The sequence below is a fragment of the Giraffa tippelskirchi genome, chromosome 4 (assembly GCF_054371585.1).
Source record: "Giraffa tippelskirchi isolate mGirTip1 chromosome 4, T2T-mGirTip1v1.2.pri, whole genome shotgun sequence".
NCBI lineage: Eukaryota > Metazoa > Chordata > Mammalia > Artiodactyla > Giraffidae > Giraffa > Giraffa tippelskirchi.
The window spans coordinates 35,717,013-35,744,510 of record NC_137278.1 but is presented as its reverse complement, the minus strand read 5'-3'; the positions used below and the strand labels follow the sequence as shown (position 1 = coordinate 35,744,510).

Sequence of the window (27,498 nt, the reverse complement as noted above, 5' to 3'; positions counted from 1 at the left end):
ATCTGTGAATAGAGATAGTTTTCTGTGGGGCTACGTTTAAGGAGGCTGTGTCCTAATAAATTCCATCCTCAACTGTTGGGGAGACACGGAGGGACAATCCAAGGTGAGGATGGTCAAGACTTGAACTTTATCATCAGGGTGGCAGATCCATAGAGCAAATGGTCTGACAGGCTAATGTTAAAATGGATCAATCTTCCATTAAGATCAATTAATCTCAGCACAGATCACTTGATTATCTATACTCTCCATGGTTAAGAGCCCAGATATGGGCTGAGTAAAGGCAAAAATATTCAGCCCCAGGTTCAAAGTGTCCAAAACCCTTTTCCACAATGCACCACCATCTCTCACTCTGATCTCCGCGTAGCCCCCTTCCTGGTCTCTGGGCCTTCCATCTTGCCCCCTCCAATTTCATCTCCATTGAGCCATTTACAAAAATGTAAATACTACTATCCTAGGCCCTACTCTTAAAAGCCCACACTCCTCACCCAGGTCTGAGAAGCCCTCCTTGCACTATTTCCTCCTCCCCTATGCCTCCAGTCAAGCTCATCTTAAACCTTCTCTGCCGGAAGCACCCTCTCCATGCACCTCACCTGCTCCTTGTCACTTCTTCAGATGCTTCTCCTGACCCTTCCAACAGACGCTCGCTATGTTTTTCCTGCCTTGCACTCACCACATTTGTCCTTTAATTTCATACTAAAGCAGTGCAGAGAGAGCTGGGACACTGCTATTTTGTTTACCCTGCCTCTTAACAATGCCTGATAAGTCCTAGGCACTCAGTCAGTGGTTTGAATGATTCCTGGAGTTCTCTTGAGCTACATACACACTCATTCATTCACTCCCAGTCTTTGTGAAAAACTTTGCAATATATTGGGGGTGTTTCTTTCCCTGGGTTGGGAAGATCCCCTGGAGAAGGGAATGGCAACCCACTCCAGTATTCTTGTCTGGAGAATCCCATGGACAGAGGAGCCTGGTGGGCTATAGTCCAGGGGGTCACAAAGAGTTGGACATGACTGAGTGACTAACATTTTCTCTTCTCTTAGAAAGGTGGTTTAAAACCATGGCTGTGTGTTAAAATCTCCTCCAGGTGATTCTAAAAAATTCTAATGCCTGAACCTCACCCCAGACCATTCAAATCCAAGTCTGTGGCAAGTAGGATGCAGGTATTTGTAACTTTTTAGAGCTCTGCTGGTGACCCTGATGTGCATCCAGAGTTAGAACCACAAGTGCAGAAGAAAAAAGCTGCTTTCATTCAACCCGCTGATAAAAATCATGAGCAGGTTCATCCCAGAAGGGCCAGCATGTGAGATACATAAGGACCCTCACATAGGGCGGCTATGCTGAACTCCGCCTCCTGCGAGAGTAGCTCCTACGCTTTGTCGGTTCCAATGGAGCAGCGAGAAAAAAAGAAACCAGACCAGAGTGGAAAGCATTTTCAAACTTTATTTACAACTGTCACAGTGACAAAAAGTAGTTTGAAAAAAAAAATGCTAGTTTCTCCCTGAGCCTCAAAAAAGAACAGATAGAAGTTACAGGAGGTTCATCTTACAACAGGCATTTTTACTGAAATACTAGGGTTGGTTTTTTTTTCCCCCCAATAGGATCAGTTAGAAATACACACAAGTTACTTTAAAAAAAAAAAAAAAAAAGAGGAGGCCAGACAGGAACTCAGCCACTTGTTCAAGAGCAGCTGGGTCCCCACAGCAGGCTCACCACTGAGGGTCCTGACTTAAGGTGTCAGCCCCTGGCCTGCTCAGACTCCACATGGTCATACAAAGGGATCTAGCGACCAGCAAAAAAATAACAAACCACCCCCATAAACACACATATACACAAAGCAGATTTGTTATGCAGTTTACAAGCACGTTAGCATCACACAGCAAGACGGGGACAGATGATACAGGGGAGCATGAGACAGGGACACAGAAACACGGGATTTTCAAAGGCAAGACCCCATCCACAGAGGGAGGCATGGGATGAGAACTGCAGCTGTGAGGGGTGAAAGGAATGGGGAAAGGCTCCCTGTGGCCGAAACGGAGGAGAGGGAGAGCGAGAGAGCGAGAGAGAGAGAGCGAGAAGCTCCCTCTCGGGGGCCGGCTGCAGGCCTCTCCCACTTGCCCGAGGAGCTGGAAGAAGTTATTGCCATCGGTGTATGCAACACGAACAGACAACACAGAGGGTGGGGGCGGAGGGGCAAGAGGATGAGCATCGGCTGCCCAGAACCAAGTCCTGCTGATACAAGTTAGCCACGGTGGTCCTCCCGCCCCAGCGTTCCCCAGAGCCACACAAACCTTGAGGTATTAAGTACAAATCTACACACATGTCCCAACCAAAGGGGCTCAACCTGGATGGCCTGGGGCCCTGAGGGAACGAGGTGGGTGCCTCAATTGGCTGCGTTCAGCCCCAGGGAGGGACTTGAGCTCACTTCTTGGCTGCACAGTCCTGCTCTGAGATAGAGATGTGTGAAGGGTTTTGTCCTGCAATCTCTGCAGCTCCAGATGGTTCTTAACTATGATAAGAAGCTCTAAGTCCAGGTTAGCTTTCTCTGCAACTATAGCCCTCGCAGGGGTCAAGTGGGAAGGGATGCGGCTGCCTCCCCACACCACCCACCCTCTGCATCCAGGAACACCAGGGAAGAAGCCCAGGATCTCATGACACCCTTGAGTTTCAAATTCCATCCCCGGGCTGCCTGTCACCACCATCCACAACTCCCGGGCTCTGCCAGCTCTCAGGACCTGCCTTAACGCCCATTTCCCACTGAGAAACAGAGAAAGTCTCCCCTGCTGGACGCTCAGCCCCCACTGGAAAAAGAAGCTAAGATCCCACATGGGAGTGGGTACCGTGGCTGGTCAGCCTGGCTCGAACCCACGGCCGGGCTAGCAGCCACCCAAACAGCTGCACTGGGGCGGGAGGGTGGGGGTCAGGAGGAGGAAGGGCCAGCCCTGGGGGGAGGGCCCGCCATGCTGTGCCTCCACCCAGAGGGAGAGCGAGTCTAGGGGAAGCAGCGGGGGACGGACCTCGGTGTCCAAGCATCTATCTTGGCCCTCCAACAAGGGCAGGAGAGGCTCTCGCTATTTCCAAAAGGGCTAGGGTGGAGGGCAAAGAGGATAAATCATGGGAACGCTCAAAAGTGCAGCCTCTCAAAAAACCTCCAGATCACAGCGGGCAGGTGCACCTGCCAGGGTCCGAGGGGAGGGTCTGGAGAAGGAACCAGGAGACCTTTCTCTTTCCCGGCATCACCTCCGGCTGGCTCTGCAGGAAGCCAGGCTCCACGGCTCTCCTTCACCTGCCTCCCATTACAGACCAACACACCCGAAATAAAAACAAAAGCGGGCAGTGGGCAAAACTAGAGAGAAAGATGAAGACTTTGTGGGGTGATGTCTCAGTAGCCAGAGCGCATGCTGCTGGGTCTGTCCTTCCTGGCTGCACTTCTCTGCTCAATGTTTTCTTTCAAATGTGTATTTTCTCTTTCATCTCCTGTTTGTTTTCCTTGCCCCAGACGCCCTCCCCCGGAGCCCACTGGAGTCCCAAGGCTGCCCCCAGCCCACCTGAGTTCAGATAATGATCTCCAAGACGCCCGCCTCCCCACACCCCACCCCTGCTCTAAGAAGCTTCCTTTCTCAAAGGCCTGGCGCGTAGTCGCAGAGGGCTCCGCTGCCCGACATCTCAAAAAAGGAAAAGAAAAGAAAAGAAAACCAACTCAGTGATTTGCAGGTGCAGAACAGAAGCCATCATCTGACGTGTGCAGAACTGCAGTGGCTCACACACGCTCTCCTTCCATGGTAGCGGGAAAGAACACAGTTCAGGTACAGAGGCTGTCTGGTGTGACCCCAAGGGAGCCGGCGTGGACTCTACTGCTCCTTGTTTTCACTCGCTGTCTCCTCACAGTTGTCCTGCGCATCCTCCTGGACCAAGAACTCCTCGGGGGGCCACCGGAGCTCCCCACTCTCCACCTCCCCCTCTGTGGGCTCCACCACGATGGATGGCAGACGGTCCTTCAGTTTGCAGCAGCGGTCAAAGTCTGACGGGTCAGGGAAGATCTGAAATAAAAGCAGAGAACCCAGTCATGTTCTCGTGCAGGACTGAGCCCCCACTGTACATCAGGGACCATGCTATGCCCTGGGAACACTGGGGAGCATCAGGCAGGGGCCAGGGAGCAAACTCCAAAGCAACAGAGGAAATCAGCCCTCAGCCGACTAATCCTGAAGCTGAAGGCTTTCATGGCAGTGCTATCAAATTGGTGTTTGTCCTTTTTGGTTTAAAAGAACTCGAGATAAAAAGAACTCGAGATCATGTCCTCCACAGTAAGTCACATCTCCAACTGCAGCAAGCATTTTAACTACAAGTACAATGCATGCAACAGGTGCCACAACAGCAAATTCCTCCCAGGATAATTATCAGCACTTGATGTGAGCCAGATACCAGGTATTTTATGTAGGTCATTTGCACCCAACACAGTCATGTTGAAACATAGGTGCTGCTAATGCCACTTAGGAGATACCTGGAGAAGGAGGGTGCCCAAACCATTCAGCCTGGAAATGCGCAGTGGTAGACTGGGATTTAAACCCAAGTCTGTTTGACTCCCAACTCCATGCCCAATACCACCTGCCCCTTAAGGAAACGGGTTCTAATCTCACTGCAGCTGTGAAGTTGAAGTCAAATCAGAGTTGAATGCGTGGCTCCAGACATGGGCACGTGGGAACACAATCCCAGGCTCCTTTTCCACCTGTGAACAACCCCTGGCTCCTTGACAGCAAGGAGATCAAACCAGTCAGTCCTAAAGGAAATCAACCCTGAATATTCATTGGAAGGAATGACGCTGAAGCTGAAGCTCCAATACTTTGGCCACCTGATGCGAAGAACTGACTCATTGGAAAAGACCCTGATGCTGGGAAAGATTGAGGGCAGGAGGAGGAGGGAGTGACAGTGGATGAGATGGTTGGATGGCATCACCGACTCAATGGACTTGAGTTTGAGCAAACTCCAGGAGATAGTGAAGGACAGGGAAGCCTGGCATGCTGCAGTCCGTGGGGTTCCAAAGAGTCAGACAAGGCTGAGCGATTGAACAACACCCACCTTGACAATTCTATACCTGAAAGAGTCTACTTCTCTTTCCAAAGTCCTGTTCACAAGGTTCCTTTTTCTAAGCCTACTGCGTGTCTTGCCCAGAGCCAGGGGAAACCCCAAACTAGGCTATAAAATCCAGGCTCTGTGGCTTCCCTTTGCGCATGCTGCCCTGTGACTACAGATGACCCAGTTCTTTGCCCAGCAGCTTAAGTGTTTAATCCCATTGGCTGCTGGTTCCCTGCCACACACAGCCCTCGGGGACACACCAGAGAGCTGGAGAGAAGAGATTGTCTGGGCTGCTGGGGCTTACAGAATCACACAGCACCTATAAGGTCATCTCTTCCCAACCTGTCCCTTTAATAGATATGGAAACTGAGGCCCAGAGGGGTCAGGAGACTTGCTCAGGGTCACACAGCTTGTTCATGGCAAAAGAAAGGAAAGTGAAACAAGGAGGGAGGTGGAGACACATTTCAAGAGAACCTGGGGGTTCCCTGTGCCTTTCTCTGTTCCTTGGAGGTACTAAAAGGGCTCTCCTAGAACCTCAGGTTTTCCCAACTTCTGGGGTGTGATGAGGGTGCCCAGTCTTACTGCACCTGACCCCATGAAGTGTGGTCCCCATCAAGTCCCTGACCACGTCAGAGGCCACGTGGGGCTTCTGGGAATCATGGGCCCCAACACAACCTCCCCAATCCCTGCAGACAAGTGATTATTAACCATTTATCCAATAAAGCCCTATTGCTGGGGATTAAGTCTTAAGCCAGCTGCACAACCAGGCATCATTAAAGATTTAACGAGGCTTATAAAAAGTATCGTAATGGCAGCCAGGAGGAAAACAAGGTGGGGAGGGGCTCTGCTGGGGGTGGTGGTGAAGGGAGGCGTGGGGAAAGATGACCCCCACCACAGGCTTCCTCTTCCCGAGGAAGCCAGCCCTGTAGGTCTGCCCCTGGACTGGGCTCTGCACTAGACCCCAGTGCCGAGCAGGGAAAAGGTCATGGGGCTTACTTGGGCCCCTCCTCACTTCTCTCATGTGGAGCTGGAGCCCCTCCCTGCAGGGGGGAACCAGATGCCCTTCCGAGCACAAGCCTTGGGCATAAGTGAGGGGAACCCCACGAGTGGAAAGTATGCTACGGTTTACAAAGGTCTTTCAGACATCACTTAGGCCTTACTGCCACCACACCACACACCGCAACCCCCCACCAGGAGCAGAGAGACCCTGGGACTCTGAGGGCCACAAGGAAGAGCCAGGATTCAAACCAGATCTGCTGTTTTCAGCACCTGCATCTTCTGAACAATGAATGGATGCCACTGGGCCAACATGACCATTTCCTGAAAAGCTGACCAAGGATGGTGGGTAAGACCCTGGGCTTTAATGGCCCATCTGGCAGTTCAGGCCCCAAGATGACCATCTGGGCAGAGAGGTCCAGAAGATGAACTGTCAAGTCTGGACAGCTGTTCTACATCTTCAAGGACAGAGCTGCGAAATATCAGGGGGGGATGGACACCAGGCCCAGGACAGCCCTGGACCCCTGCCTCTACCCTCTGACCTCAAGCCTGGGGCTGTACCTATGCTGCGACTCCCCAGCTGAGAGAGGTGGTGACCAGCTTCTAATTACGGTCGCCCATGCTGAGGAAGAGCCGAAGGGACACGCAGCAGCAAAGCTAGCAGAAGGAAGAGGAGGACAACAAGGAAAGGGCATGTGGTAGAGAGCATGTGATTTTGTTCTGAGCTGGGAGGGGGTCTCTCATTAAAAGTAGGGAAAATGTGATGACAAGGATGATGCTGATGACGATGGAAGATACAGCAGGCACATTTGCTGAGCAGAATCGCAGATCACAATAATCCTCTGAAGTATGCAGTGGTGTGATCACTGTTTATAGAAGAGAAAACTGAAGCACACGAGGGCAACTGACTCACTCAAGGCCACAGAGCTAGGAAGTGGCTGAACGGGGACCCAAACTCAGACCCACAGGACTTCAAAAGAAGCGCCCATTTGATAACACAAAGGGTCAAGCCACAGACCCCAGGTTCTCACTATGTCCTTGACATCATTTGTCCAACCCTACCTAATCAAGACCTCTCAACTGCCTGGGCCTGAGTTTCTCCATTTAAGAAGTGAAGTGGCCTCTGGTCTCACTAGATAAGATACAAATCCTGGGCAAATACAAAGATGATAAAATGCTTTGAGGACATATGTTAAATTCAAATTGGAATGTCCTCTCTGGAGCAGTTTCAACAGGACTGCTGAAGTAAGTATTCAACCTCCAAGCAAGAGGCAGCAATACTAACACAATAATTAAAATAACTCCAAACAATTTCATACCAGGAGCCGCACAATTAAGTCTTTTAAGTCCTTGGGGGAAGTCTGAGCATTGAACTTCTGATACTGCTTAGTTGCCAGAGAACTTTGCTCCCTGAATTGCTCAGAGCAGGCGCCATGGAAAAAAAAAAAAAATTAACAAAGCTTGTTAATTACTTTAAAAAAAAATCACTATAATAATCTAACCTTTCCATCAGAGATTATATTTTATTATCAGATAATACCAATTTATGTCTCTGAAAATTGTAGCTCTCTCCAAAGACAAACAGAACGCACCCAGAACCAAACAGCTTCTCATTTCCTCACATCCAGACAGAAAGCCTTGCAAAGCATAGCTGAGTATTTTGCCAGTACAATCTTATCTCTGACAGCTGCCTAAGAAGCTGACCCCAAGGAGGTCAAGATTTTTCCACTAAGTCATGCTTTTTAATCATCTAGGCAGCAGAAAAATGAGAGGTTGCAACGGCAATTTGATGGGGTGGGGAAGGCAGTGGAAAAAAGGACTCAAGTCAGACTTGCCAAGCACATGACAGGTAGGGCTGGGGCGGCAGGCCAGGCCAGCATGCTGTTTGCCTGCAGGAACTGGCAAGGGATAAACCAATTGCCCCTGTTCCAGAAAGAAAAGGCTTCTGGCTAAACCTCTTACCCGAAAAGTGCCCCTTCTCCCTGGACTGGGGAAGGGGGAAAACTCCTTTTCTCTTCTCTCTGCAGCAAAGGCTGCCCTCTAAGAAGTCCGGAAAGGACTATGGGGAGGCTCTGAGAGGTACTTCCCACCCTCACCCTCCAGGCAGGACAGGTCAAGATGCCTCCCTCACAGCTGGAATTCTCTCAGCCCTGCCCTTTGCTCTGTCTACCAAGATTGCACTCTACAACCAGCTGTCCCCTTGGCTGCCAAGGCCGATGGCTTGGATGAAACTAAGAGACACCAAGTTCCCTTCTTTACACACAAAGTCTTGGCAATCGCACGCATCAAGAACATCCCAGGCCCCACCTGTCTCACTGTGGAGGAACGGCAGGCATTCCAAACTTGATAATAGTGAATTTCATAAGGGACATTTCTTCAAAGGCATCCTTTGCCAGATGGCCTCCAATCCCAACAGGCTCTGACATTTTGGGAACTCAAATGAATTCACTCGAAAGGTCAGAGAAGCCTTAGGACCTTCAAGGAACAAACGATCTGTGAGCTGTAGTTTGGATGCTGGAATTTCTGCCTATGTATATTGGAGCTGTCCAATAGAACAGTATATTGGAATATGTTTCCCACAATCACGGAAATGTTTTCTACTTGCACTATCCGAAGGTACCAGCCACATGTGGCTCTTAAGCACTTGAATCGAGGCTAAGCTTTTTTAATTTCCTTTAATTTTTATTAATATAAACATATGAAATATGTAAAGTCAAGTAAACATAAATTGCTACACAAGTAAATGGTTAAATATGAGGACAATGGAAGTAGGACTGTCTGGGAAAGCTCAGGATGTTTGGCTGATGGGCCAACATAGGCTGCCTCGGAGCAGGGAAATCTGAGGTTGAAGGTGAGCTCCTGGAGATGAGGAATTAGTCAGCAGGCTTTTGTTGAAAGTATAAAAGTCGCCAGTCAGTTGGCTCCCATTTCACCCACGCAAGGGAACTGAAAGGTAATACCCGAGCTCCAAAGGCCCGAAATTTGGGGGCCTAGCTATCAACTGTCTGCCTCTAAGCCAGGTGACCTAAACCTGGCTGCCTCTGGGGTGGGAGAGGAGAGAGATGCCTGGCACCTAGGATGGAAAATGTGAGTGATTCTGGTTGGAGCAGCTCCCCCTCCCCTCTGCCACCCCGCCATGTACACTCATCCCTCAGCCATCACCCCGACAAACAACCACAACCCGGGCTGGCCACAAACAGGGCGGAGGGCTTGGCAAAGAGTTGAAAGATGCTAATAAGGGAAAGCGGACACCAGAAGGTAGAGGAGATGAAAGGTGGTTAACTAGACACAAAGGGCTGATTACCAGTTCTGCAAGCTGAGATCCAGGGAGCTTGGCCATCCGGTTCCTGTTTGCTGGAGAGGAATAGAGGAAAGAGGCGTGTTGGGGTAGGAGGGGGAGGGGAGGTGGGATAGAGCCTGAGATGAATAACCAGGTGGCTCTCCAAGGCTCCGAGAGGGATCTGCCTGAGCATCCAAAACCATACAGTGAGCCTCTTCCCTCCCTGAAGGGGGAAAAAAAAATCAACCTCAGACCTGAGATGGAAAATCTCCACTCCCGCAGGCAGACCAGGAGTCTGAAAGATCCAGCTTTTCCCTAGTCCCTGAATCTTATTATCTCCATGACTGGGGTCAAGTCATTTTAATTTCCCTGAGCTTCAGCTGCCTCCCAAGTAAAATGAGGAAGGAGTTCCCACTCCTACAGTATTGTTGGAAGGATTACATGATGCTTCAGATTGAGTGCCAGCATGGTACCCAATAGGCTCAAAGATGTGGAGGCCCACCCCACTCCTTTCCTCATTTATAAATTGGGATTAATGCTCATTCCTATCTTACAGGGCTTTGGAGAGAACTAAATACAGCTATGTGCGAACATGTTCTGTAAATTTTAAATTTCTAATGATAGTTCTTATTAGGTAAAGCTGGGGTCCCCAAGGCACATTTAGATTGAGGGACTGGAACGTCTGTGGCTGTGGCTTGGGACAGGAGGAAATCAGCAGCACTCCTGGGCTTGTGCTCACAAAGTCTAGGCCAGGTTCTTTGGAGAAATGGTTGTGACTTCATCACTTCCTCCCCAGTGCCTCTCTTTTCCCAGGGCATGAGTTAGGTCAGCTGGAATGAAAGCCACTGCCTGGTCCAGATCCTGGCCTTTCAGTGGAAGCCCCTGAAGCTAGAAGTCTCCTGATTATGCATCCTTCTCTCCTTCCCCCAGCCTACTCCCAGGTCCTGCTGCCCAGGTTTCTTATTTTTCCTGGAGAACAACAATGGATTGGCCTTGTGTGTTTATTCCTCCCTAGGAGGGGCTAGTTTATAACAATGGGCAGATCTCTACCAGCATCCTGCTCTGCCAAAGGCTGAGTGAATGAGAGGCAGCTAATTAAAAAAAAAAAAAGTACACACTGCTTCATCATCACTTGCATTTTACTGACTTTTCAAAGTGAATTGTGGCCGGTAAGAACAGAAAGAATTAGAGCTTAGGGGCACAGTGGCCACTGATGGATGCAGGGGACAAGGAAGAACAACCTCCCATCTCCACTAGGATGCTAGTGACCTCATTCTCCATCCTTGAGATTCACCTTGCTCAAATCTCCCCTGGATGGGGTTATGGAATATCCACCTCACCCTCTCCTACCCTTCCTTGGTGTCTCTAATCCTAAAGGAGACTTGAGTAGAGATTTGGGGCTTCATAACAACCGTTGGATCTCCTTCCTTTGGATTAAAGATGCTTAAGCCTCTAGCCTTGAAACTTAAAAGAAAAGGAAATCCTCTGGATAAACACCATCTTTCATAAACATCTCTCTAACACACACCCATCCTGCAAGTCAAGAGTTCCAAATTCCAATTAATTAGCACTAATTGCTGCTGCTAATTCTGGGTCCAGTGAGCTGATAGGGCTTTTGGAATATTAAAGAATGTTTCTCAAAGTTCTCCAGGGTGGTAAGAAAACACTGCAGCTATCTGGCATAGGATAATTTCACACACCCACATCCTATTGTGTATATCGTTATTGCCCTTTGAAAAGAAGACAAGCTTCTCAGTCATCTTAGGGTTTGGGGAATGGCCTCTCTGTCTCTCCCATTTGTTCTAGCCAAGTGTCCCACAGCCACACGCCCCCTTTCTCAGAAAGCCCAGACTGACAGGGCTGCTGTTTCCAACCATTTCCTCATTCTTTGTTTTAAAGACAAAAATCCTGAATAGTTGGCCTGGTCCCATAGCCTTCCCATTCTTGTCTGGGGCTCCGCTACTACATGGCTTCCAAACTCATCACTGGATGGAAACAACTTTCAGGTCTCTAAGGACTTGCTTACAGCCCAGCTCCAGGGCCTCTGCTTGGCCTTCAATCATCACCACCTTTGCAGCACACTACGAGGCCAGCCTGCTTCAGGACTTACACTCTCTCCTGAATCTCATGACCTTGCTCGGGTTTGCCTGACCTGTCTAACCTCACTTTCCCTGTGCCCTCTCTGAACTCAGTGTCCCCCTAGGTTTTTCTCTGGACTCAAGGCAGCTTTCTGACTTCAACTGTCCATCTTAGACTGAGGATTCCCCAATCCACGGCTATCCATTCCTTTCCACCATCTGTGAAAAGTCTCCACTTGGTTGGCATCCATCACCTCCCACTCACCTTTTCCCAAAGTGAGGTCATCAGCTAACGTATATCTTTAAAAGTTTTCTGCCCCCTCCCAAACAGGAAGCTTGATAGTAGGTCCAATAAAAGAGATCTGGAGATTTTAGTTGATCATAACTACAGTATTGATGCAAAAACACTGAAAGAAACAGGGCTATGTTCCTAGAGGTCTGCTCCTCTCATGGAGCTCATCTACACCATCTGCACTGAGATGCCCTGCTGCTGGCCTCTGATCAGATACTCTCTGTTCAGTCTAGAGCAGTGGTTCTCAAAGCTCAATTCCTCAGGTCCTTTCAGGGAGAGAGTGTCCATGTAGTTAAAATACTTTCTTCATAATACTAAGATGTTATTTGCCTTTTTTCTCATGTTGATGCCTGCACTAATGGTATGAAAAACAATAGTGGGTGAAATTGCTGGTACGGGTGGCTCCAATAGTAAAGAATCTGCCTGCAATTCAGAGACCTGGGTTTAAGCCCTGGGTCAGGGAGATCCCTTGGAGAAGGAAATGGCTATCCACTCCAGTATTCTAAGCCTGTAGAATTCCTTGGACAGAGGAGCCTGGTGGGCTGTAAGTCCACGGAGTTGCAAAGAGTTGGATACAACTGAGTGACTAATACTAATATGATGCAAGAATTAATGATGGCAGTAGCAGCAAACTGGTAGTCAAGGTATTTTTCACTGCCCCCCACTCACAATGAAAACAAAATTCTCCATGTCCTTGATGAAGCAGTAAAGATTAATTTTTATTAAATATTGATTCTTTAAGTACATGTTTTTTAATACACTATGTGAAGAAATGCAAAGTTGGAATACAATATTTCTGGTGCGTGTCAGAGCACAACAGTTGTCTTGCAGAAAAACACTTATGGGATTGAGTTGCAAGCTGAACTAGCTACTTTTTCCCATGAAACACCATTTCAGTTGAAAGAATTACTGACCAACAAACTATGGTTATTCAGACTTGGATATTTGGCAGACATAAGACTGGCATTTCAAAGAAAATGTCTGATGGTGTTTGTTACCAATGGTAAAAACAGGTCTCAAGCAAAAATTAGAATTTTGGAAAACTTGTATCAGCCATCATAAGCTTGACAGTTTCCTATCATTTGAAGAATTTCTGATGAGACCAGTGAATATATTAACTAATGTGATTTTTTTTATATTATGTAACAAAATGTGTTAACATTTGGAAGATCTGCATAACTTGGTGAATCTATATTTTCCAAATGATCAGTACATCAGGTTGTGAAACCAAGCATGGGTAAAAGAGTCATTCAAAGTGCAAGATAGGCTAATGAATTTTATGTAAAAGTACAGAACGTTCACTGATAAGGTTTCAGATTCCACATTACCACTAACCTTCAATAAACTACCACTTATTCAGTTTTGCCAAAATATCAAAGAAAAATATATGAAAAGGCTATTAAAATGTTTCTTCCTTTTCTAAGTACATATCTGCATAGGCCAGATTTCTTTCATTGACTTCAATCAATACATATCAAATCACAATAAATTGAAGGCTCTAGCTGTTTTCTGTTAAGTCAGATATCAAACAGATTTGCAAAAAATGTGAACACTTTTCTTTGTTTTAGAAAATATATTTACTTTTATTAAAATCATTAGTTTTATTAATTAATGGTTTTAATTGTTGTTTTAAAGGAGTTAATAAATAATAAAAACTTTAAACACTCTCTTAATGTCAAAAGATATAACCCACATAAACAAATGTATCTCTGGGGGTCCTAAATAATTTTTAGGAATGTAAAAGAGACTAGGATTAAAACGTTTGAAAGCCAATAGCCTAGAGAAAAAAAATACCTTCATAAAGATGACTGTATAAGTCAAGGGTGAAGGATAATATGTTTTAAAACTGGAAAAGACTTGAGGGGAACAGAAAAGTTACCTTCAAATAATTGAAGGGCTGACATGAAGTCTAAGAGAGAGAAGATTTTTTTTAACTCCAGGGGCCAACTAAGATCAGGATGGAGGATTTCACCTCATTATGTAACATTTTAACAAAAATGATAGAATCAACTCTCTCCATGACACATGGGGGAAGACAAGGCCCAAAGAGATGTTGGGAGTCACCTGAGATGATGTAGACAATAGCAAAGCCAAGCTTAGAAACCAGTTGTCCAGATTCATGGTCTAAAACCCCGCTGTGCTGAGAGGTTCTGAGCTCCATATTACTAACAGTGTCCAAAGAACATGTAGGTGACCCAATGTCATGCTACTGGCATTTGGGTGCATCCCCACATCTGACAGAGACTGGTCCAAGTCTCAAAGGTGGTCCATTCTCCCTCCCCCTCAGAGATGCTACAGTATCACAGTTTCGATCCCAAGGGGAATATCTATATCCACGATCTCCAAATATGGTATATACTTTGAAAGAATTTTGAAAAATTGTCTCCTTTCACACCTTTTAAAACTGACACCTAAAACTTCTGCTATATTATAAACACCACCATTTTAAAATAAAACTTTTATGCTACTCTTTTAAATGTATACTCATTGGCTTATAAACACCACAGCAATTTGATAGCAACCATCACCTCTTTTAAAAAACCTCATAAACAAGCTCTTAAGTCAAATCATATTCCTTTCTCTACTTGAAAATGTATGTCCATTCTACTGCTCCATAGACGTTTACCTTAATATATTTTCCTGTTTGAAAGTTTTTAGTCATTAGCTTTTTCATACTTCTCAGGAATAATATGTCTTTACTGCATATAAAGTGACTTTTAATGTTTTTATGTCCTGTGACCTTAAGGGTTGTTATTAAAAAAAACAAAATTCTGGATTGTCTTATTGCAGCTATTAGTATATAAGTGATCAATAAACATACCACAGATAATTATTAAAGACAAAGGCAATTTTTCATTGGTTCTCTACAGACAAGTGGGACTTATGAAGCTTTTTAGACAGTAACATCTGTAAATGGTCCATTTGTTGGATGCCTCTAAAGTTTCTACATGCTGGGGAGGCACCTTAAAAGATTCAAGTTGCTGAGAAGCAGGTCCTCTTACAAAGAGGATGAAGGGCAATCTTGACCAGAAGGGTAGGAAAAGAAAACTGGTGGTTTCTGTCTTCAGGAAACACAGTTTTAGAGAGCAACAGAGGGAAGCCAAAGATGTGGAAACTGATTTTTCCCCAAATGCTCTCTGCTGTCACATCCCTTGGAAAGTTTCTGTGAACCCCAGGGCCAGATGTCCTCTGGTCTTAACACTTTGCTGAAACAAGATGTGGTATATACACAGAACATTTACTAAGAAGTAATTTGGCATTAAAACCTCCAATATTAGGGTGCCAAGGAAAACAGCCAAAAATATTTCTGATATGGCTTTAACTGCTGTATCCAAGAGACCAAATGAAAAAAAAAAACACACACACAGAAATCATAATTTAGTATTAACTGATCTTTAAGAATGCTTCCATCTAAGAGTATATCTTCAACTCTGGAAGAAAACAATTCCTTCATGGTGACAACAGTGACACCAGCCACAGGAAGTCACGCACCACCATTGTTACTCTTTCCTGTCCACACACACACTGTGGCTCAATTACATTTTCTTCTTTACTTGCTTGTCTAAAACATAGTAAAAAAAAAAAAAAGTTCTATCACTACACAAATGGAAAACTAGTATTACTTATCTTAGATGGAAACCATAAAATTTTCCCTTTCATGCACTAGAGAAGGAAATGGCAACCCACTCCAGTGTTCTTGCCTGGAGAATCCCAGGGACAGTGGAGCCTAGTGGGCTGCCATCTATGGGGTCACACAGAGTCGGACACAACTGAGGCGACTTAGCAGCAGCAGCAGCAGCAACCATAAAATACACTAACACTTTCAAAGTTTGTCTGTATAGTACTTACATTAACTTTGTAAACCACCAGGCATATGGGGGCCCTACTGGAACGTTGGCCTAGGCTATTTAATTTACCTGTTGCAAAGAACCAGGAGTCTTGCAGTGTTGTTGGATGGAAGGCCCTTGAACACTGGCCCAAGACTTCTATTATGTTCAGATCGACTTCTAAGAGCCCAGTGTATCCTTGATTTCAGGGAAGCTATATTTCTTTTTTGACATTTATATTGAAATATAGCTGAATAACAATGTTGTGACAATTTCAGGTAGACAGCAAATGGACTCAGCCACACATATACATGTATCCATTCTCCCCCAAATTCCTCTCCCATCCACGCTGCCACATAATGTTGAGCAGAGTAGGGGAAGCAATATTTCTAAACCATGACCATTCCATGAGCCAGACCTGAAACCCCAGGAAAACCCAGAGGGTTTGGGGGACTAAACGTGGATCTGTTCAGCCTTTGCTGGTCTCCAAGCCAAGGCAACTTCCCCAATCTTCCTCAAGGTCACACAGTGCTCCAACATCCTTAACAAAGGAGATAAATAGGGGAATCGCCAACTCACATACATTCATAATCCATAAAGCATGTCAATATATCCACTATAGGACAAGAATGTCGCTGGCTATTTTAGAATGCTGGCTAAATGGTGTCTAAACATCATTAACTGCTATCATCTCTGCTCAAAATAAGCAATTAATAAACTAGAGGAAGATGTACAGCATCTCTCAAACACTTTAAAATAATCAAACACCTTTCTGACTCTCTCCACAAAGCCCCTCCATCATCCTACCTGTATAGATTTTATACTCCCAGAGATTCTATTTGCTAAAGCTTTCAATGCTGGGAGCTGGGATATTATGATAAACTCTTTTGTTTTCTGTTTTTAAGGTAATATATAATCAAGAAACTTAATGACGTTGAATCTCTTTGAGTCAGTAATTCTATTTCCAGGAATTTCTGGAAACGAATCAGACCTGTGCAGAGATTTGTGTAAAATGATGTTCAAAGCAGTGTTCTCTGTAAGAACAAAATATGCCACAACCTAAACATTCAGTAATAAGTGGTACATAACACAATGAAATGCCATTTTACAAAGAAAACCAAATGACAGGAACATAGTCACAATATCATATGAAATGAAAAAAGACTCACCAGATTCCTTCTAGCACACACAGTATTTCCTCAATTTTATTTTTTAATAAAAATGAATATAAAACTAGAAGTAAACATGCCAAAATGTTTCAGTGATAGGAATGTGGGCATTTAAAATTTCCTTTGTACTTCTCTATATTTCTCTAAATTTCTAGAAGGAATCAGTATCACCTTTATAAATTATAACACACACACAGACACTGTTACACCTTTTGACTCAGAAATTCTACTTCTAAGACCCTATTCTAAGAAAATAATATAAACTACAAACATAGATTTATATCTAAAATTATATATAGGTTATCATATTATTTATAAAATAAAAATGTACACAATCTAAAAAAATAAAACAATTGGAGAATGGTAAAAAAAATCATGTTGTAACTTTATGATAAAATATTGTACAGTTGTTAGAATGCTGGCTTTGAGGCATTTTTAAGATAAGTTATGATAACTGATACTAATGGTTTACATACCATTAAGTGAAAAAGCAAAACACAACTCAGTATCTTGGGCACATAAAAACACAAGTGCCATGGAAAAGACAGGAAAAGACGCTAAAATGCCAACAGTTGCAATTTATGCATGGTCAGATTATGGTAACTTGGAAAAAAAACTTTAAAGAAGAAAATAAAAATTCCACAATGGGCATGTGTTACTTTAAAAATTTGAAAAGTAAGCATAAGAATAATAAATTACATACTTCACCAGTGAAAACGTGAAATTACTCAAAAAGGGAGGAAGGAAAAGAAAGTTTTTCTATAGTTATAGAATTCTGATCTAAAATAACTGCTATTAACATTCTGCCATCTGCCATTTTGGTCGTAAGTGAGTGTGTAAGTGTGCTCATGTGTGTGAGAGTTCATGTAAGTGGATGCGAATGTGTGTGTGTGTGTGTGTGCATGCGTGTACACTCGTGTAGGCATCTCAGGCTCAGTCCCTGGGAATCAGTGGCTAAGCCTGGTGCTGCCCACACACACTCGCCTGCTGAAAAATTAGAGCTGACACATAGGGCTGTGTCTGGAGAAAATGTTTAGAAATTTGGGAAAACCAAGGATTCCTCTCAAATCCAGAGATGTCTCAAGCTCTACAAAGTAAAGACAGAAGATGAAATCAAGGCGCAAGGCACACTAATTAATTCTGCCTGGGAACCACCTTCAGGTTCAAGTTAGGAGAAAGTCAGACCTAGAGACCGACCCCCCCCCCCCACACACACACACACTGGACTGAGGTTTGTGACTGCTCTCCTCGCTCAGGGCAGGAGTGAGGTGATAGTGAGAGATCTGGAACCTTCCTTCCTATCGGCTCCAATACAATCCCTGGCTGAGTTATAGACAGTCAGTGTCCCTTCAGCTAAATGTTTGAGTGTTTCTTCTATACAGTTTATGTAAAAGGAGCTTCTCACAGTGCAAGGCAATTAATTCTAGCAGAGAGGGGGCTGAGGGAGCTCCCAAACTTCCCTTGAGGTCAAAACAGTCTGGGGCAACTTTTGGCTAATTTTAATTCTTTTTCTAAGACAGGTCTGTGCAACAAAGGGCTCTCCTTCAGTCAAGGAGTGAGGAGTAGACACAGGATTTGATTGACTGATAAAGATCCTCCTGAACTGGGCTCAGGGACAAGGGAAGGCAGGTGGTGAGATGAGAGGTGGCCGAGGGGACCCCATGGCTATGAGATAGCAAAGGATCGAAGCCCGGGCAGCTCTGATCCCCGTGTGAATGAGGGCCTGTCTTCATCCTGAAAGGATTATTTTAGGACTTGGGCCTGAGAGATCATTTCAGGACATTCACTAGACACCCAGGAATAGCTCTTGGCTCCAGTCACAAGATTCGCACCCAAACTCATCCCTTTTCCTCATGGTACAATCCTCCTCTCTATCCAACCTGGAAGACTAGGTCAACGTAGAGAAAAATGCTGATCCTATGAGAACCCACGCCATGGGGTGGCCAAGGTGGAGAGAGAATTCTCAGCTCAGGAAAGGGAGAGAAGAAGGGGCCAATCAATCACACAGCATCCAGTAAACAACTATTTGCCGGACTCTGCGCCCGGCACTGTGAGAACAAAGAGCCATCTAAGACACAGACCCTGGGCCTGGAGAGTGATGAACACACCACCGCTTGAGAGGCCTCAGGCCTAACACAGGCCCTTTGAGAGAAGGCTGGGTTGTATGGCTCCAGTGTGTGTCACGTTGGCTGGGGAAGTGAAGCAAGCTTGTTCTCTCCCTGGCGGTGCTACAGACTCACTGTTGTGACCACGGTGTATGCGTTGGAGGGGGAGCCCCTGTGGGAATAAGTCCAGCCCTCTGCAGGCTCTCACCCAGGGGCATTCCAAAACAGTGAATGCTGTGTGTGTGTGTGTGTATGTGTGTGTCAAGGCCTTGGGCATGGAAGGAAGGTGTTGGATCCCCCACACAAAGTAGACGTGACCTGAACACTGACGTGGCCTGGGCGCTGGCTCAGAAAGAAGCAGCACGTGCAGACGCAGGCCCAGTGCTGCTCAAAGAAACAGACTCCCTCTGCTTCTGAACCTTGTGGCTCTAGCTGCCTTGTTCTGCCTCATGTTCTTATGAATTGTACCAAGCAGGGAGTGGAGTGGACGGGGTAGGGACAGGAGAGAGAAAACATGCTGGGATTCCAGGAATATGTCATGTTCATGGCTGGACGTCTCTTGCCAAGTGCTTTGGAATTTTAGCTTTATGTCCCTCCAGGGACAACTGAGGCTTTTTAAGTCTGATGTGAAAGATGATTTCCTGGTGACCAGGGGACTTCTGTGTGCCTGCTCAGCCAAGGCTCCCAAACTCCTGAGAACCATGTGGGGGTACTGCAGCTAGGGGTACCCAATGAGACAGGGGCACCAGGAGGAGGAGACAAAGGGGGCTGATGACATGCTTGGAGTGGCTTTGTGAGCAGGGGCTTGAGGGAAACAGAGCAGAGGCACACACAGGAATCCCAGCCCATCACGGATTTCCACACCTGCACTTATACAGGAGGGAACAGGAGAGCCAGGCTCGGGGGTCTCACCAGGAAAGGCTCAGTGGACTGGTGAGTGAAGAGCAAGCATTTCTGAGCTGCTGTCTGATTGTAGAGGTTCAGCTGAGCCTGCTCTTTGAGACAGGAGTTGCTGCTTCTGATGAAGAGTGAGGAGGGGGAGAAAAGAGAGTCGGCTAATGCTGGCCTTGGAGATGGAAGAGACAGAAGAGAGTCTGTCCCAGGAGGGGCCAGGTGCTTCAGCCAGCCTGGTGCTTCAGACCTGTCCTAATGCAGAGCTGAAAGAGAGGCTCAGACTGCAAGAAGCAAATGACAGGACTGAGGCAGGAAAAGGTCACCTGCCACTGTCCTACAAAAGCCAGGACATCCCTCCCTCTCGTCTCGGGAAATGCAGGGGAAGATGCAGGAAAGCTCTCAGCACTGAGGATCAAAGGGAAAGCCCAGAACATGAGGCACTGTGGTGCATACAGAATTAGTGCTCTAGTTCACTGCGCATCCTCCCTGGCTTCCCTGAGTAGGAGGGGAGTTGCTGCTTCTCTGACTGGTGGGTGGACATCAAATTGTAGGAGCATGAGACCAAGAACAGCAGGAAGAATACGGGTGGCCAGGGAAGGACGGTGTGCTAATCAGAGAGGAATTTCAAGAGCCTAGGAAGGATAAAAGTTATCAGATCTTGGTCCAGTTGCTTGAGAGGGGACAGATTTAAATGAAGACCAAAGAGCCAAATCTCTGTCTAGAACTCAGCAAGGGGGGTTAAAAACTCCAGAAGCCTCAGCAAGCTGTGCTGGGGAAGCCGGGCAGCCAGGCCAAAATGCACAGCCTTTGGGTTGCAGCAACATCCACGACCAGAGGCAAACACCCAGGACCCTGCCCTATTCAGGGCCCAGACCAACTCAGGCACAGCACAGAAGAAGACCCGGTCAGAGAGGCATTTCAAAATGTCACAATCTAGTGGGGTTGCAGGGAGCCTGCAAGGCAGCCACTGACCTGCTTCCCTGAATTAGAGAAAGTAGGAAGGCATTAGGCAAACATCCCTATCCATCGGGCCAGAGAACAAGAAGCTGACAGATGCAGTGTGGGGAGGGAGCTGCAGCCCAGCAGGGACAGAACCCCATGCTCCTTCTGAAGACCCTCCCACTCAGCCCCCTGTGTGCTGGCCACCACTCACATCCCTGCCCAAAATGTACTCTACTTTCTATTAACCATTTATTCACCCACCTGGGAGGGTGTCATAATTCACGCCAAGTGAGACAGCAGATGCGGACTGCACATATTGGATTGACTCTCTAAGTAAATGTTAAGATAAAACAGGGGACTGGCTCTGTCAATTTTTATACATGCTCATAAAACAGCACTAACTCCCTAAGCACAAGAGATAGGGCTTCCCCAAATCTCTCAGGGGATAAAAAGACATCTATCTGAGCCTGTGTAGGGGATGCATGTTTGATCCCTGGATGGGGAAGGTCCTCTGGAAGAGGAAACAGCAAACCACTCCAGTATTCTTGCCTGGAGAATCTTCATGGACAGAGGAGCCTGGTGGGCTACAGTCCATGGGGTCGCAAAGAGTCAGACATGACTGAGCAGAGAGAGATTTGAGGCTGAAGAGGCCCTTTAAAAATTCTAAAGCAGAACTGCAGGTGAGCAGCTTTAGAATCAAGAGACTCAATTTTACTGAAACTACCACCATTTACTTAGCATCTGCTCTGTCAAGGCCCCAAGCCAGCAGGCACCTCAGGTTGGGGAGGGCTACTGGAAGGGTGTTGGCTGATAGGCACAAAGAGGGAATAAGGCATCCTCTGCCCTTGGAGACCTGGGCAGGGAGAAGGTCAGGCAGGACCACGGCAACATCATTTAAGCTCAAATGCCACAGGGGCTGGAGAAGAAAGATGTCACATCTGGGGCAAAGAAATAAGCAAAGCTTCGTTCTGGGGAGGTCTGGAAGGTGGGGGGAACAACTGACAAATTCCAGTGTGCCTATTTATTTTATGACCTTATTTCAAGGTCAAACCACAAGTCTGAGATTCTGTTTCAACTGCTAAGTCAGGGTTGATGTCTCCATCCCACTTTTAGTTCCTGGGAAAAGCAGGTCGCAGTAAAAGCCATGTACTATTATTACCCTCAGGAGGAATGCCAAGAACAGAGCTCAAAGTTCTGCTGCCCCCAGATCCAAGCCCAGCCTGAGCATGTACAATGGACAGACCCTAGCCAGTCCCCAGAGCTCTGGTTGGAATGTGTTTAACTGGATGGCAGTGGTTTTGAGCAGGCCCAGAGAATACCAGTTATATGACAATTGTCAGACCAACTTGCTGCAGAGCCCTGAGCCTGGCCCAAACAAGGACAAGCCAAAGGTGCTACAAAATTAGAGATGGAAGTGTCCTCTCAAAGTCCTAATTTTCTTTCAAGGCCCCAGTCCGACTTTCTCCTCCCAAGCCTTCCCATTGCCACATATCCCCAGATTGACCATAGCTTTCCAATTGCTCCACCAGATGGCCTGTATTCCAGTTATGTGCATCTTGGTCTCCCCCATAAGCCCTGGACCCTCCTCACAATGCCCAGCATAGCATGTTACATACAGCAAGTGTCCAATAAATGCTGATTGGTTGAAGATAACCACTGCTCCCCTTTCTCTTCACCAGGAAGACCCTTCTGAAATCTTGTGATGGACTGCACTGGAGTTCAAGGTAAGATACTTTGGAACAGGGCAGTAGTCTGCTTGAAGGTAGCAGGAACAGATCTCCTGAGAGGCTGTGGAAACTGGGCCCTCAGTCTGGCACCACAAGGGAAGATCTGAGGGCTCTTTGCTTAGGCAGCATCGAGTTATCTCAGGAGCCCAGAGGCAATTTTATTTTCCTCCAGCCCGCGGCAACCCCAGTTGAGCTGTCCTCACCCAGCACCACAGCACCTTCCTCTGTCATTACCTGCTTTATCCCTCAGATTCAACAGAGTAACCTGAAGGTCAAGAAAACTGCCCTGTAGGACCTGGCCCTTTATCCTGGGATGTGTTCAAAAGGAGAATATAGAAGGCACATATAAAACATACCGACAACTGTGTCTGGAAAGGTTCTGTGATGGAAATCTGAAACCCAGAACGAAACAAACAAACAAAAAAAAACTCCTCACCTGTAACCACAAAGAGATTCAGTCTGATTCAGTGACTTGGAAACTGGTATCCAAAAACACCCCAGCTAGTGGGTCAGGAAACTTCTGCCCTCCTACAGGCTGTGGGGCCTTCAGTTGTCTCTCTCAGACCCACTCTGAGGGTGGCAGGTAGAAAACCAACCAGGAAAGGGTATTTCCCCTCTCCCTCTGAACCCCCTCAAGCCACCTGAAGGCTTCTTTCCAGCCAACAGAAGAGGCTTGGCCATATCGACACACAACAAAAGGGCCTTCTTGAACCTCCCAAGTGTGTCTGAGGTGACTCTTGCTGTCACCTGCCAAATTACCTTAGCCAACCTCAGCTTTCATCTCAGCTCTCTTTGATCACCCTCCCTCCATCACACCCACCCAGCTTTCTGTTTTCTCTTTCTTCACAAAAACAAACCTAGAATGGTTCTAAGGAGTGACTAGCCAGAGCAAAGTCTCAATTCTAGCCAAGAACCAACCCTAAGGCACAGACACATGACGCACCAGAAGAGCAAGGCTTTGGAATTCGAGACCCGAGTCATCCGCTCAGTCTGAGCCTGTTTCCTCATCTGTGAAACAGAACGATAATTCCCACCTCAGAGCTATGGTCAAGACTGAACAAGTACTGTTTGTAAAGTGCATGGCCCACAGCAGCGTTCAGTTAGTATCTGCTGAATGAGCCCACCGCACCCCATTCATTTTCCCCCTTCAGCCATGCTACACAGTTTCCAAGATCTTCCCTTAAAAACAGACTCTTTTCTTCCCCATATGTAATGACCTAGACACTCTTGTCAGAAATCTGAAAACAGTTCACTGCCCTGAAGGTATTTGAAGGTCTCTGTAGTGGGCGAGGCACAGTGGAAAGCATATGGTAGGCCAGAAAGAGCACGGGGCTGAGAATCTGAAAGCATTACTCAGACCACTTTTTTGGTCCTTATATATTCTGGATCCACCACACAGGATAACCTCAGAGCTACCCTTTGGGGAAAGGTCTCTTCAACTCTAAGTAGTTTAAACACTAACCCTGTTGGAATCGGTTGGTCAACCATCAACCAGAGGAAGAGAGCAGCATTTGACACAGCAATTCCTCCACCAGACCACCCTTCTACATAAGATGCCCCTTACAGCAATGTTACTACTGCCCAAGGCTTGCCTGAGGAGGGAAGTTCTGCTCTGAACTGACTGCACAAATCACCTACCCCTTTGCCACCATAAAGGGAAGAGTTCACAGCAGCCAGGATGACTAATTAAGAACTGGTTCACACTTTCTGAATGCTTACTGTGTCCCAGGCACTGTGACTGCCTTACCCATGTTATTTCATCATGTTGTATCTTCACAATTCTATGAGGTAAGAATGACTGTTGTCCCATTTTACAGATGAAGAAACTGAGGCTTATTGGCATTCCAGGACTTTCTCAAGGGCACATAGATCTTACAAACAGCACTGGGATACAGAACCAAGTCTACCACCAGCCCCAGCAAAAGCCACTAGGCTCTAAGAAGCCAGAAGGGAGCCTGTACTGAACTCACCTGGTAGGAAAGGCCATCCTTTCGGGGGTTGAGGCCAATTTCTTCCATGGATGGGGTGTTCATCATCACTTCAGTCATCTCGGCCAATCTCAGATAATCAGGGCTGCCAAGAAACCCAGAACAAAAGTCAACAAACATACACACTTTCACATTCCTACTCTCGTGCCTTCTGCTGTTAAATCAGGAAACTGTCTGGAAGGAGGATGAGAGGTGTTCAAAACAGAACTCACAGAAAAACAAGCTCATACCCTGAGGAAGCGCCTTATGAGCCCAGAGCATCAGGGCTCTCAAAAAAGCCCATTGTCTGAAAACCACTCTGGCAAACCTCCTCTTTTCTCCTCTCCTGTACTAATCCGCACTGGCACAAAATGACTCTGAATTTTCTTTTAAGTGACAGAACTAGAAAAAACCCCAAAACAGTAAGTAGCTGAGGCCGTCTGTCTATATTAAAACCAATTCAACCCGTCTCTAGGGAAAATGAATATTGCTATTACATAATGATAACAGGCCAGCCTCAGGGAAACCAAGTCCAGTACTGCTGCCTTCCTAAATTTCTATGTCTCTCTGGTGTTCCTTTTTGCAAAATGCCCCACATAAAGCCCCAAGGGGTCAGCTTTCCCCAAGCTTCACATCTGCCATCCAAGCCCCTTCTCTAGCCTTTGCCACAGCAGCTGAAAGCTCACAGCTTGAAAAACATCCCCTGGATTAAAAGCCTTAAGGATCCCCGGACTCTGATTGCAAAGGAAATTTCCAGAGGGGCCAAGTTGGCCCACCAATGGCTAACATGTGAAAGTGCTTTGTACTCTGTAAGCAGGATACAAGTGTTCCATTATCCTCACACAAGCCATGGGCACGTACAGGGTCCCGAATGTGTAATGCCAAATAGCACATACCAAAGTCAACGTACTCGCTACACAGCACTCAACATTTTCACCATCATGCCTTTATACATGGTTAAAAAAAAAAAAGTAGGGTAGGCTTTAGAAAGACCACAGCTAAGGAAACAGGGGTACCAAACTCATCTTCATTTTACAAATTCTACATAGTGTAGAAATGGACTGGATTTGGAAGCAAAAGCAATAGGTTCTGGTCCAAGCTAAGCCACTCAAGTGCTATGTGATTTTGAACAAGTCATACAACCTCTCTGAGCCACAGGTGCCCTGTTAGTTACCATGATACTAATAATGCAGAGCTCACAGTTTCACAGTTATGCTCACAATGCTCCACAGGGTTGGGGGGGGGGGTGGAGCACTACAAACTATGAAATGCTAATCAACTGGAAAGTGAGACCCAAACTTAATCTCTCAGGGGACAATAACCTTGATGGGCCTTGACACACATCTTGGTGAGTTTTGAGTGGTCAGGGGCACACAGCCTCCAATGGCCTTGCAAGTCTCACCCATATGGTACCTGGAGGTAGGAGGGAAGGGGCCCTCTGAAGGAGAGGGGCACAGCAAGCCTCAGGGGTGAGGGAATTTTTACTCTGTTTTGAGAATGCCGTCTCTTTTCTAAATAGGCAGGCTGGGTTGGGGGAGGGGAGACTAAGAGAGGATGCTAGGCTTCCGGGCAAGTTTGAGGTCAGGGACCAGGACTCCAAAGTCAGTTTCCTCCTGGGTTCGGGAAAGGCTATTGCCCACCCTCAAAGAAACGAGACAGAAGAGCGCCCACCCGACTCTCGCCGGGCTCTCAGCCTGATGTCCCGGCGTTCACTCCTCTCTCGGCGCGGGGCCGAAAAGTTAAAGCAAGAAGCATGAACTTTCCGGTTTCTGAGCTGAGCAGGACTGTGCGGAGCTGGAGCCTGCGGCGCCGGGCTCTCTACGCCCGCACCTGAGAGCGCGCTTGGGGCCGCCAGCGCTCGCCCCCTGACTGCTCTTCCTCTCCTCAGCTCAGGAAGGAAGCAGCAGCCGGCACGCAAGTCCCAGCGGCCAGGGGCTCGCTCTTCAACCAGCCGGACGCCCAGGACGCATCCCTCCCAGCCCCGATCTCAGGTCGGGTGCAAATCTCCGCCTCCCGCTGCCCGACCCGGACTCCTCCAGGCGAGCCCGAGGGGAGGGCGGCTCCTCTCCAGCCTCGGCCCCCAGAAAGGCGCGTCGGGTTTAGGGGCTGTGGAGAGGAAAGGGATCGAGAGATGTAGCGAGTGATTGTGCGGCTGCTTGTGGCTTCAGTCGAGTTCCGTGTGGGGAAGGCGTTTTCCCCACCCCTCGGAGCTCTGCAAACGCGGCCGCTGCACCAGCTCAGCCTGGCGGCCGCGGGCCTCGACGCCAAGACTTGCATGCAAACAAAAAGGAAAAGGGGAGGGGCCGAGGAGAGCTGGAGCCCCCTGCGCCAGGCCGGGCGCGCGCCTCCTGCAGCCCTCCGCAGAGAGGGGGGTTTTATTAGCCGGGTTCAGCCCTGACCTCTGGTTCTTCTTCCAATCCACCACGACCGTACACACACCCTCCCAGCCGTCACTTAAATGAAGGCTGCGAGTTCACTTCCTTTGTCTGGATGCTCTCAGCACCATCACCCCCCACCCCCACCTAGGCAACCTTGACGTTGACTCCTGCACGGGCTTGGGCGGCTGGTTAGTGCTCAGTGCCCGCGCGTCGCCCGCTGCCCTCGCAACCCAGCCGATACGAGCAGGCGCCCCAGGGCCCAGCAGTCACGGCCGCGAGACGGATGCCCGCCGAGAGCGCAGAAGATACTCACCAGTGAATGGGGAAATAAACAGACATGAAGTCCTAGGGGAGCCTGACCCACGCCCTTGTGATTTAAACACGGTCACTGCGTCCCAGGTAAGGATGTCAGGGGCGCAGAGAGGGGCGGCAGGCTGCCGGGTGCGGGCACTGGGCGTTCGCTTGTCCACCTCCGGGAGACAGCCCCACTACCAGCGTTGTCGGCAGGGCAGACGAGCTCGCGGCCCCACAAAGAGCCGGGGAAGCGGTATTTATAGGGGCGGGGGGCGGGGCTGGGCTCCTGGAGGCCACGCCCTCCCTCGCCCACTCCTGGAATAACGTCACCAAAATCATGAATGGCTTCAGCGCTCGCAGCTCCGGCTGGCGGCGGCTGGGGGGCGCGCTCGGCTCCGCTCCCCGAGGGCCGTAGTTTGCTGCAGCTTTCTAGCCCGGCCCCCACCCCACCACTCACACACGCAAACACGCGCGTGGAC

The 27,498-nt window shown here is 47.5% G+C and overlaps 1 protein-coding gene across 1 annotated transcript; it reads right to left on the bottom strand.

Moving 5' to 3' along the window:
* Positions 1–1,420: 1,420 nt before the first annotated feature.
* On the bottom strand, positions 1,421–27,253 carry LBH (LBH regulator of Wnt signaling pathway). The gene is made up of 3 exons (XM_081484312.1): positions 27,039–27,253; positions 24,351–24,453; positions 1,421–4,037 (listed from the first exon to the last, which is right to left on the bottom strand). Exons 1-3 carry the CDS (start codon positions 27,062–27,064, stop codon positions 3,849–3,851), a joined length of 318 nt encoding a protein of 105 aa, XP_081340438.1. The 5' UTR covers positions 27,065–27,253; the 3' UTR covers positions 1,421–3,848.
* Positions 27,254–27,498: the final 245 nt, after the last annotated feature.